Raw genomic sequence first — 13,522 nt, 5'->3', positions numbered from 1 at the left:
GTTATATAGAGGCTGTTCGCAAAAAATATTCGTAATGTAGAGGTATATTTTATATTGACTCTTATGGACAATTCAAGGGGATTGCGAAAAATTCGTTAAATCGAGGAATTCGTTATATTGAGGTTCGTTATATTAAGGTTGCACTGTATATTTAAAAAATTGAATTATTTCAGTGCATATTATAGCCATTTTTCACAATAATATTTTTGGGATATTGTTGTAAATTGTAATTGTCGAGTCCTACTTTAATGGAAACATTTATTGCATCCAAAATTTATTATTAAATTATATTACTTAGTATATTTATATTAACTGGTATAATTAAATAACAAAATTAATATCTAAATATTATCCTATATAATTATTCAAAATTAAAACAAACAAATTTTGGGAAATCTGCCTAATGTATGTTGATCATGTGATGGAAAATGATGCAAGTGATTATGAATTTCGTGAATAAAACTGTGTTAAAATAAAATTTAATAAAAATCAAAACTTCACAACAAATTTGTAAATTCGGCTCAAAATCTAATTTAAAGCGTGAAGCTTATTGTGCAACGTTCTTGTAATAAGTTAGTTTTTTGTTTGGTAAATAAAATAAAAACATTACGTGTACAAATAAATAAATTAACAGATTAATGATATCAATTCTACAAATTATTATACAACCTACTTCGAAACTTAAAATATCATCATTTTTTGCCGCTCTAGTATGGAAAAGTTAATACGATTCCATATTATTGCGAGAAAAAAATTTTCAATAATACACATAATACTCTTCTTATTTTAATACCAGTATTAATGTATAGAGCTGGACTGTGGATACTCGATCCTTAAAGGAGGTACACTCGATTTACAGAGCTCTTGTGAATATTGCATGAATTTAGAGTGGCAATATTAGTAGTTTATGGCATTTATAAATTGGTAAAGTTGGTACACATATCAGATTTGACTGTTAACAGAGGGCATGCATTTTGATGATTCTCGTTAAAGATACCACCTACACCTCTTTCCTAAATTTTGCAGGTGGGAGCAGATACTCTCAAGAAGTATCATCCATCTCACTTCGTAACATAGATACAGTACATCATCCATCTCACTTCGGAACATAAATCTTTTGTTAAAGTCACTGAGAGAACAACTTGTCTACCCAGCAGTGATCTAAATAATTTTTTTAATAAAACATTACCTAACTTAATTCCCGTTATGGGACACTTGTTATACATTCTCATTTTACATAATCATTGTCACGTTTACCTGCGGAATCTAGTAATGATAATTCTGCTCAAAAATCTTACAACCAGCACTGTCCTGACTCCTCAACTTTTGGTACGCCTAAGAGCGCTTTTATATTCTATATGTAGTATCAAAATTATGCCTTGATACATTTTGTTTGCCTTGATACAGTTTAATTTACCTTGATACAGTTTGCCTTGATACAGTTTGGGTTACTTAAAATTTCCATAAGATGAAAAGAGGGCGCCCCTTCCTTTGTTTCTGAAGAAACTGTATCAAAAGACTTCGTTGTTCAAAATTTTATAAAACAGCAGGAATTAATGTGAATAAAACAATATCAAGTATTTTATTGATATTCGATTAAAAAATTTGTTCTTCTGGTTTTCTAAGTTTCAATATTATACGACGCCCCCCTATTTTTATAAGAAACTGACACATCTAAAAGCACCTCAAACGAAAACTATCATATGAATCCACGAAAACTAATGTCATGGATTTTATTTTAGTAGAGAAATGTCCCATTTATAAAAGTGAATCGACTAGTTGAAACTGAAAGATATAAATAAAAAATTGTAATAATGTGTTTTTAATACGTATCCAAATCACTTTTCGATGGTTCGTAAAGTTAAGGATTCCCGTTTTCGATAACATACGACGGCTCCGATTAAACTTTTTTTTTTTAGAAATAATGATAAAAATAAGAATAAATCTTTATTAAAAAATAATTTTACATCGCATTGAATGTGTCAAAAAAGACATAACAGATATAATAAGATATTTAAATACGTTTTAGGGTTTATGCTACTATAGTTGCTATATATTTCGATCGTTCGAATAGATTCGATAAGGCGATATTTACAGGAATAAATAATCTCGTACCGTTTATGTATGCATTAATTGTTTCTATTAACATAGAACTTTTTTGTAATATAATTTAATAAACATTTATTATTCCACCGATAACATAATAACAAATTTCACTATTTAAATTTGATATTTACACAGTAAACATTTATAATTTCTATATCCACGTCAAACTTAAACTATACAATATCTAAACACAGGTACAGTGTGTACAATACAACAATGTATTTAGTGAATTAACAAATATTAAACATTCAAATGATATGCAACATTTTTGATATCACTTATATTTTAAAGGCTCTCTCTGAAATCAATATGGATACGATGACATTTTAGTTTAATCGACTTCAAAAAATGATTTTGGAGGAGACAATAATTCAAACCCCTATTTAATTAATTTTTTTTTTTATATTAAGTTATATTATTTACTTATTATCCATTAAACCTTTTCACCGAAATACGCCGGAATTCTATAATAATCAATTTTCGCTTAAAGAAATAGAATATCTTCTTAAATGACAAATTTTATATTGACACTGTCAATATGGCATCGACAACAAAATTTTTGGTGTTTATAAAGTTTGAACTAAGTATGGTACTATCAAATACTGGTTTTCACGGCTTTTCAAGTTTTCTTACTCATGTTTTCACGGACAATTATATCACTCAGATACAAACTATTGGGGTTTTTATATTATTATTGTTTTTGTATTTTCATGGTTTTTTATTTCTTTTATTCATTATTGTTGTTTTTATTTCTTTTATTCATTTCGAAAAAGATATTTTTCATTAATTAACACAATTTTTTGAGAATTAGACTTTGCCATCCCACATTGATTTGAGAGACTTTTTTTTTCAAAGCTGCTGATTGTTGATTAAATATTTGGTTTATAACTAAGTCAAAGGTAGCTCCGTATAGATATTTTTTCATACTTGTAAAGCTCAAGCATTAATTATTTTGTTTTGCGAAAAGTCTCGATAAATTAAAGAAAATTTTCAGAGTCGCATCGTCAAATACGAAAGTAGATTAGATGACCAAAAATTTATTGAGCCATATACCTATATTTTATTTGCTTAGCAAATATATAACATAAAAAACTGTACCCATCTTAAACAATACTGTCTTTCAAAAACAGCCAAAAATATTTTAGGCCGACTTGATACATTTTCGTTGAGAAAAAGGAATAATTTTTTTTGTGATAAATAATTTTCCAGAATTTTGGATCCAAGTTGTTGTATGCATTCGACTCTATGGTAATTATCCAAATAGACTGTTAGCCAGCGACAGAAAAAATATCAATTTTTTATAGTCTGTCAATAATGGGGAAGATATATGCAGGCACGAGCAACAGAAAAATGTAAAAAAATAACATGCATAACATAATACATTAATGCATTCATTTGAATAAAAGACAATACACTAAAAATTTATTGGCGGACGGTTTTCTCTTGTATAAACTTCAACATAACAATATTCGTTAGTAAAAAAGATATTGTTATGTTATTTTGTACACGGGAAAACCGTCTGACAATAAATTTTTAGTGTATTGAACAGTCTTTCCTTTTATTCAAATGAATGGCAGTATGTAAAAAGTTGTTCTCTTTGAATTACCAATAAACGTTAATTTTTAACTATGGATTAAATGCATGTTACTTTATACATTTTTTGTGGTGCTTCAAGCTGTATCGTCATTGAAGAAAAAATTAGTAACAAACAATATTATTAATAACAAATATATAATATTATTCTTCTTATACACATTGCTTAATGTATTTGTACATATGTTGATGTACTATGTGAAATGATTTACAGAACAGATTGTATGTCTCCTATCATTGACAGACTGTAAAAAATTGATTATTTCTTTCTGTCACTTGCTGAAAGTTTAAAAGAATTTGTTCATAATCTTTAAAAATATATATATATATTTATTTTCGTAGTTTGTTACTATTATGAAGATTTTGATAATGTATTTTTTGGAAACTACTCGATAAGATGTTCAGTTGGAATTTTTTTAAATGGATTTTCAAAAAGCTATTTTAAATATTCATAAAGTCATAATTCTTTTAACTCACTCAATTGGAAGATAATAGAGAAAAAAAAATTTTGAGTATAACTTTTATAAATCGTTCGAGTTTTTTTTTTTTGAAATACTAATTTCAAATTATAAATACTGTTTGAGAGTAAATAATTTTTACACACAATTTCTTTATTCTTTTTATTGTTAATAAAAAAATTTAAATATGTAAAAACCGAAATTAAATGAAACAGCTGACACCTAGGTTTACGCATAACTTCAATATTATTGGTATTGTATAGTTTTAATATTTTCACACAATTGAATTGCGTGTAAAAATTTGTAATGTTTGCGACTTTAAACGATTATAAACAGAATCCTTGTTTTTCTTCAATAACGGATAATTCAATTAAAGTGGTAGAAGTATCGCTTGAAATCATCATGATTTGATTAATGATGAAAAAATTTTGAAAAGCTATCAACAGCATAAATTAATGACATCAACTAAAATTCTCATCATGGAGAATTAAAGATGAATCTTTTAAAATTTTATACATGTACAATGATTTATGAACAAGCGCCACATTTTTTCATATACTAATAAATTTCGATTTTTTGGCATTTAATTGTTTTCTAACGGCTTTATTTGAAATAAATCGTTTGTTAAAAAATTATAATTGCGGCATTTTGATCGAAAGCATTTTTACTCCACAAAAATTTTAATTAATAAAATTTTTGAATAATCATTCATACAATCTTTACAAATAGGGAGTTATCATAATAATGGAATTTCGAATGTTTATTAAAATCGCTTAATTGAAAAATAATTTATGGAATTAAAATAACATTATATGGTTTTCTATTAAGAGTGTCCAAATCTTAAACTTTAATAAATTGTGTACGCGATATTCTTAAATTTTTGTTACCAGCCTAATTGTAATAGTTTGGAAGCGCTTATGTGAAAAATATAATTCTTCGTTGACTCAATCACATAAATCGGATTTAATATCACCAGCGGTATTGTTGGTGTTCATGGTCCGATGACCTTATAGCCTATTGTCTATTTACGATGAATTTGTCCACTCAAAACGCCAATAAGAGATAATTTTACAATACACGAATCTGCACATACTATTTCAGTGGTATTATAACATAAAACACAAAATAGCGTGAAATAATTTTTTAATGATACCTCAAACACAATTTGTTCAATTTCAGTTCACGGATCGGGCACTCTTAATGAAAAAACCTTAACTATTATCTTGAATCAATAACTAAAAAAAAAATAAATTCCTATTCTAATTTACAAGCTTCGCCTAATTTATTTTGTCCTTTATTCGTCTTTTAATAATGATAATTTGCAGAGGCGTTGCCAATCAATAAACCAGAGAGGGGCAACCTAAAAAGTTCAGAATTTGAGCTAAGAGAAAAAAAATTTTAAAGGTACCTAACTGCTAAAAAATCAAAACGAATCTTTGCACTTTCCTAACGCATGTGACTTCATTTCACAGATTTCGAGATCGTACATTGTGTGTCCTGCAAAACACTTTAAAACTTCAATTATATAATGCTATTAATAATGTCACTACTTTCATATAATCAGCCGATAAAATTGGCTGGGCAACATTACCAAACAGACTAGTACATCATTAATATTTTGACAAGCCATTCAAGTTAAAATGTAGGAGAATAAAACGCGATAACTGGTAGTTTCACCATTAATTTATCTGAAAATGCAATGAAAATGAGTTTGTTTGTGAAATAAAATTTTGAATTCAATATAATTTTATTTTTTTAAAGCAAGAGAATGGACATTGAATCATTTTTGTGAATCTTAGTGAAGATCTTCCGAAGAACGCACTGAGCCGACATAGAGCACTGTATTTAAGTTAATGTATTTCCTCCTTCCCGATCCGAAAAGAATTGATTTTCATATCTATCTATACACGAAAATAAGTAGTACTAAAGGCTAGCATGCGTATCTGTATTACGAGTTTCTAAGTGGGGTACATTTGAGAATTATACACTCCAAATTGGTCCCACGTTATCTGCTAAAATTGGTCCGTCTTGAAAATAAACTTTTTAGTTATCCTCTTTTATCTAACGTTATACAAAATATTAATCAGGAGTGAAGAATACCAAATAACACAAGTTTTTAACTATCATTTCTTGAATCCTTCGATATGATTTAATAAAAAGTTGTTTAAATTTTTATATTTTTTATGTAAGTATGTAAAATTTACATGGGCAGTAATTACGATGAATCAATTTAAATGATAACTCCCTATTAAATTTATTTTAAAACACAGATGTTATAATCAGTTCTAAAAATTGAACCAAATTACATCCAGGCAAAACATAAAAAAGGTTACTTTAAAAACTAAACAAAATTGCTAATCACATAATTCTAATAATTTTTATTGAATTCAATAATAATTCTTAATTTAACATACTTTTTTAATTTTTTTTAAAACATATAACAAAAAACAATAATATCGTTTCACTTTTTCATTCTTTTCTTTGTTTCTTTAATTAATTATAATAAATTACACAAATAATTTTAACAAATACTAAAAATCTAATAATAATAATAATAATAATTATAAACAAAATTTTTTTACTTTTAATGACGAAATAAGAACAGCCTTTATCTCTTGTTAGATGTGACAATATCATTTTTTTGTTTTTTTTTTTTAGTTGATTTTTTTAAAACACATAATAGTATTTTCTTTTGTAAATCAATTTGAAAATATTTTTAAATAAAATAATATATTTTAAATAATAAACTGAAGTTTAAGCGCCAGCAAATCCGTACACCTCTAAAACACGAATTTCAAAATCACCACTAGGACATAGCGGTGGATTGTTAAATGTTGTGCAACGATCAGTTTTACCAAAGCGAATATTTTCATCCATCCATATTGCTTGGCCCTCACTTGAAAAGAAAAAAATTATATTAAAAAATTTTTTTTAACGAACTATAGATACTAAATATTAAAAGAATGGAACAATTCGAAACAAGTAAACCTAACTATGCGCAGTAATCATCCAAGTAGGGGGGATTCAAACTTTTGTTCATCATGTAAGGCCATAAAGTCAATAAAAACAAGAACCTCAGTTAGTTAATTCTAGGAAGAAAAAAACTTGCAAAACTCTGTGCGCATTGACCTCTATACCGCGAGGTATATTGAGGAGGCTAAACCGTTTAGCCGATCTCCAGACATTTTCAGGCAGATCTAAGGTATGTTTTGAGAGGAAGCAAAGTTGAAAAAGGGCGTTCATTCATCGCTGTTGTCACAGATAAAACTCCCAGAATGCGAAGCATTTGCTAGACATTTGGAAACGCATCTTCAACGCAAATACCGAGAATGCTTCGAGTGAATTTTTGATGTTCTGTCCGACAATGCGTTTTTGCCAAAGTTTAACTTCGTCGACCCACATATCATAGTAATCATCATTCCAAATTCAAGAATATAGTTCAAAGAGATGAACGCAAGAGTATTCATCAAAATATTTCATTATGTTGGGAAAGACACAAGTAAAATTTGATAAAATAAATGTGTCAGAAACAAAACTATGTACGGTACATAGCTTGTGTATAGTCCTGTATATACTGTTCAAATTTATTCTATTTATTCAAATTTATGTGGACAGATTTTCAATGAGTGGAGGTTCAATGAAGATTTTTACAAAATACGTCGTTTAAGACTAGTTGCGACCTTTTGTGATATTGAAACCCATTTAAACCAAAAGGCTAGAGGAATTTCTTTCATAGTCAGGCTTGTATGTAACCGTAATTAAGTTAATTCATCCTTCTCAATTATACAAAGAAGCGACGAAACAAAAAATATGACTGTGTCAATATGATATCTTTTAAGAAATTTTTGCAAATTTGAAGCAATCAAATATAATGTCTTAGGAGTTTAAAGAAATGAATCTCAACGAGATTTTTTAACGAGGCTATAAACATTGAATCATTAATAAAAAATGAATGGAAGAATATTACGATTTCGTAATGTTACTATAAAGCGTTTGGTATTAAGATATTTTTAAAACTAAATATGACTTAAATTTAATTTTTTTAAATATTCTTACCCGCCTCCAATTGTTATCATTTTTGAATCAGCAGCCATGAATAATTCAGACCCATGGCCCAAATTCTTTTGATCACCTTCCATACCCACCCATGGATATTTGGCACGTTCAGGATACAGTGAAAACAAGAATGTTTCACCTGTCCCAAAATATGCTTGTCGGTTACCACGGTCATCTTTTAAATTTCTTTCATACCATCTCGATGAACAATATGCTCCAAACACCTATAAAATAAAATTTTGATTACATTAAATATCTTATTCTGAAACCTCAAATTATACCAAAAATATTTGAGAACTTAAGTTGTAACTGTATTAAAATTTCCCAAATTTTTTAATGGGAAATGCTTTTCGACCAATTTTCGGACACTGAGAATAAATCAAACATATACAATAATAACTGCTACGAGAGTGTATATATGGCATATTATTTGCTTGGAGAGAAAATATGCTCTTATTCTATTTTTAAAGATCTATAGAAAATTTCTAACAAAAATGGAGTGAGGGAAAAATAATAATATCTCAGTAATATCTCATAAGAAGAATCTACTACCAATTGGCGGACAACAATTTTTATTTTCGAGCAACTCATTATGTGGGATCTCATTGCAAACGTCTTCCAATATCTTTTTAATGGGCAAATATTTCCATTATTACGCCAGGAGTGCTAAAATCTATAAAGTTTGCTCGAAGGGAAAATGCAAAATTTTAGTACTTAAATTAAAATTCATTAAACAATACTGTTCTCGTTATTGTCAAAGGACCCGCAATATTAGATAGGAAAATGACATTCTGTGCAAATTTTTCTAACCCACTCTAAAATGTTTCTTGGATCATTCTGATCAAAAGTTTTCACGGCCACAAAAATTTTCAAGAGTAGTTTTCGAGATACAGATACAGTTTCGAGATAGTTTCCGACAAAAAAGATGATACTTTAAAACTTGTCATTTCATTAAAAATTTTGGAATTTCTAATCTAGAAAATTGGTGCTAATATTTTCGAATGACTTATGTTACGTGTTATGAAAAACTCGTAAGAAATTATAACTAATTAATTTCAGGAGCATAAAATTGACAAAAATAAAGTATACTTCAGGTTTTTTGCTAATGTGTGACATTTGTTTAATTTCCAATATCATCCCTGCCTCTTCTACCTTCAGTGTAATTTACGTTACTCTAAGCTGCTCCTCTTAGATAATCAAGCAATATTCTTGGTTACCAGTAAGATATTTTCCAACTTTCTATGTTGATAGTAGTTAATTGGATTGGGAAGTGTTCCGATTTCAGTGGAACCGAAAATTACATACCCATTAGTAAATTTTTCACCCATTCATCGAAAGCTGTCTCCAAGCTATTGAAAAATACGGCTCTGACCTCTTCTTGGTCGTGTCAGTCAGTCTTTTATTCTTATCTAAACCGCAGTGTTCTGAAATCCCAACTAAACGTGATCTCGTTTTCATTTTTGAAAGATTTTCCAACGAATGCATTTGTAGACCAAGGAGAATTTCTATATCCATCATATGTAAATGAGATTTGTAATTCGTCCGTGTGAAAAGACTTCATGGTTGTTTCTAAATCGAATACTTAATAAGAAAAAGCACAACACTTACTTCGTTATTACATGTTTTAATCATAAGAAGTGTTGGTTCATGCTGCTCCACTCGAACATAGAACGTTGTCAGCGAACATCCATGCTCCTCGGTGGTATAAAGTAGTACTGGTTGATACATTGTTATTCGTACCGGTAGCCATGACCATAAAGTGAATAACTAAGTATTTGTGTGAAAGTTAGCAAGAAAAAAAAAAGATAAAACATGTTTTAGTTAAGAAATTCTATGTGATCCAAAACAATAAATTATATTATACAACATATTTCATACATTTTATCGGTATTACCAACACAATAACACTTCAAAAAAATTATGCCTTTTTTTGTATCCATCTAGCAAAACAAAATGCATTTTTTAAATAGCGGCCATATAGAGAGATACTGATAGTATGAACTGCAAAAAATAAAAGGAATTTGGTTGTGTGTGTTGTTTTTTTGTACTATCAGAAAAAAAGCAAAAGATTTTGGAAAATTTAAAAATTTTTCTTTTAGGCATAAGATTTTCTAGATATTTTCTATTCTAATTATCATTCCCAATATTAAATATTGCTATTTTTCATTTTGTATATTTGCTCAATATTAATTATCAACGCGAATCTTAATGCATTATCATCATAAAATTCAAAATCTTAATGCATTGTTATAAAATTTAACATACTAGAAATTCGAACCTTAGAAGTGTAATTAAATTATGACTTATTAATTGTAATCAAATAGGATGCCAAATTCGTATTTACAAATTTGAATTACATACAGTGTCTTTAATAAAAAAGGGAACAGTCAACACGCTCATATTATTTAAGGCAACTCACCAATCTAAACATACTTTTATCGAATTTGTTGAATTTAAACGGAGAGTTTAACTTTAAGATTTTTTCTTTTTAGAAGTTGTCCTGTGTTGCCCCATTGGTTTAACCCATAAAATAGAGATAGGTGTCACTCTAAATTATAGAGTTGCTCCTTTCAAAGAAATGTTTATTGGAAATATTTTTTGAAAACCGAAAAAATTCAACAGACAGTCAATACAAAATTCTACCTATGCATGTTTTTATGTATTCAATTTTTGCGAAATTTAGACGAAAGAATATTAACAATTTTCTAATTTAGTTTTCGTTTAGTTCTTACCAATTTCGGTTTGTATAATACTAAATGCGATAAAATTTTATGTAAAATACTTAAATTATGTGACAGTCTAATAAACACAGTCTATACATGGTATTCCAACAATTAACTCAGTCAATTGTTTGTTTTCACTTGTTTTTATTGATCTTCCGTCATAGGCGAATGTGATATTAGATTTAAGACCTGACAGAGCTTTCGGGCTACAACTGAAAGTATTGTAAAAACAAGTGACAACAAACAATTGACTACTTAGTTAATTGTTGAAATACCATGACTGTGTTGATAACTATGTCACATTACAAATACATACATGTCACACATATACAACTGATATTCCCATATAATACATACTACATATATAATTTGCGCTCTCACGGGAAAATTTTTTTTTGAGTTATTGTGTTGACAGACAGACAGACAGACGAACAGATAACCGAAAATGGACTAATTAGGTGATTTTGTGAACACACCTATACGAAAATTTTGTTCATAGCATCAATATTTTTAAGCGTTACAAACTTGGGATTAAACTTAGTATACCTTGGTATATTTCATATCCATGGTATAATAATTTTTTTTCCTGCTACATTCTGAATAAATAATCTATTTTACATAACAACTCTATTATTTGTGAAAATATAAAACATATACATTCTATAGTATAAAAAATATATACTTACAGTAGTTTCTGTGTCATTGAACAAAAAACAATTTTATTTAATCTCATTTACATATCATTTATTATACCATGTATATGAAATATACCAAGGTATACTAAGTTTAGTCCCAAGTTTGTAACGCTTAAAAATATTAATGCTATGAACAAAATTTTGGTATAGGTGTTCATAAAATCACTTAATTTCCGGTTGTCTGTCTGTCTGTCGTCTGTCGTGTGTCCATCTGGCCATCTGTCATCACGATTACTCAAAAACGAAAAAATATATCAATCTGAAATTTTTATAGCGTGAAAAAAGTGAGGTCGAGTTCGTAAATGTGCAACATAGGTGGATTGGCTGTTGTTGGATGTAGAACAAAAGTTTAAATGTAAAAAATGTTCCTTATAAAAAAATAAACAACTTTTGTTTGAAACATTTTTTACCCGTATCACTGTTTACTCGTGAAAGCGTAAATTATATGCAAATTGTATGGTATGAATGTTATAGGAATATCAGTTATATATGTGTGGCATGTATATATGTGTAATGTGACAGAGTAATCAACACTGTCTTTACATGGTATTTCAACAATTAATTCAGTCAATTGTTTGTTTTCACTTGTTTTATTTTTATATTTTTAGAAGCAAAAAAAAGTACTATCCATAATTTAAAAAATAAAAAATAATTTTCCGAATACTTGTGTATTTTTATAACAATGTACACGAGAAAATAAATATTTTATGAATTTTATATTTATTTATACTTTTTTTTTTTTGAAAAGTAATAAAAATAAAAATATAATTTTAATTTCTTTTTAAAAATATTCTTACAGAATTTGAATTGTCAAGTGCATTTTTTTATTTTGAATGTTTAAAAAAATTTAAATTAAAAATAGTTTTCCCCTAAGTATAATGAGCATATTTATTTTATATTTTCATGAAAAAGATTTAGCTATTCAAATAGCTTCATTTTTCTTCCATTTTTTTTCAAAATATTCTCAAAGTTAGTTTTCACCAGGTCATCAAAAAATGTACAGACTTGCTTGTCAGCAACCACATTAATATCATGCAAATTTGGAGAGGAGAGAATAGTTATTAATTTCTTAGTACTTTATAGTCGTGGTGACAGCATTTATGCGATTTTACTGGAATGATTTTTGCCAGCAAGAACCAAAATATCAAGTTTGCAAAAGAAGTTTTGCTGTGACTTTAGACGTAGTGTTTTTTTTTATTAAATCGTTACCAAAAAGACTGAAAATTTTTTAATTCTAAAATAAAAAAATTATTATGTGTTACTTTAAAAAAGATTTAATTTTTCCATGTGTTCTTTATACATAAGGTGGATCATTTTAATCTATTACGGCTAATACCTCCTTTTGTAGTTAACCAATCAAACCAATCAAAAAATTATTTATACAAAAATTGTAGAATTTTATGTGGGGACGTTATGTTCTGACATAATTGCGATTGGACCTACTTCTCCGGGTTGGTTTTCTTAGTCAATTTAGATTCTAAAAAACAAGAGATAGAATAACACTTTAAATTATAAAGTTGATCCTCATAAAAAACTAACATTTTTTATTTAAATCATTTTTTCGAAAATCGTTAGCTTTCAGAAGAAATGTGATTTAAAACTATGTCATTGTTGCATTTAATCGAAAGAAAATACGTTGACTTTAGAAAAATGTCAAATGAAAATACGCTAACTTTAGGACAATAAAAGTCATTCATCTGCGTTAATAACTTTTAAGGCCAGGTAAATTTTCAAGATCATTTGAAGATCAAGCTCTAATGACTATGAAACTTGAATTTCAGGTCAAAGTCATGGACACAGGCGAGTGTCTTCTATTGCCCTTGATAACTTTTGACTAAACCATTTTTCTCTCGCTAACGTGTTTTCTTTCGATTAAATGTATTAATGACAT

General features: G+C 28.0%; 1 protein-coding gene across 5 annotated transcripts in view; it reads right to left on the bottom strand.

Annotated features, from left to right (window-relative positions):
* Positions 1-6,882: 6,882 nt before the first annotated feature.
* LOC123304994 (GTPase-activating protein skywalker) overlaps positions 6,883-13,522 on the bottom strand; it is a 101,537-nt gene continuing 94,897 nt past the window's right edge. For 2 of the 5 annotated variants that reach the window (XM_044886574.1, XM_044886575.1), the window contains 3 exons: positions 9,822-9,980; positions 8,214-8,437; positions 6,883-7,053 (listed from right to left, as the gene is read on the bottom strand). In XM_044886574.1, the coding sequence (XP_044742509.1) occupies positions 6,912-7,053; positions 8,214-8,437; positions 9,822-9,980 (525 nt within the window). In that variant the 3' untranslated portion in view covers positions 6,883-6,911. The remainder of the gene's footprint in view (positions 7,054-8,213; positions 8,438-9,821; positions 9,981-13,522) is intronic. The other 3 variants (XM_044886573.1, XM_044886576.1, XM_044886577.1) reach the window with 2 other exon arrangements.

This window comes from Chrysoperla carnea, chromosome 1, assembly GCF_905475395.1.
Source record: "Chrysoperla carnea chromosome 1, inChrCarn1.1, whole genome shotgun sequence".
Classification (NCBI taxonomy): Eukaryota; Metazoa; Arthropoda; class Insecta; order Neuroptera; family Chrysopidae; genus Chrysoperla; species Chrysoperla carnea.
The sequence above is the reverse complement of the archived record's forward strand: the minus strand, read 5'-3'. Positions and strand labels throughout refer to the sequence as shown.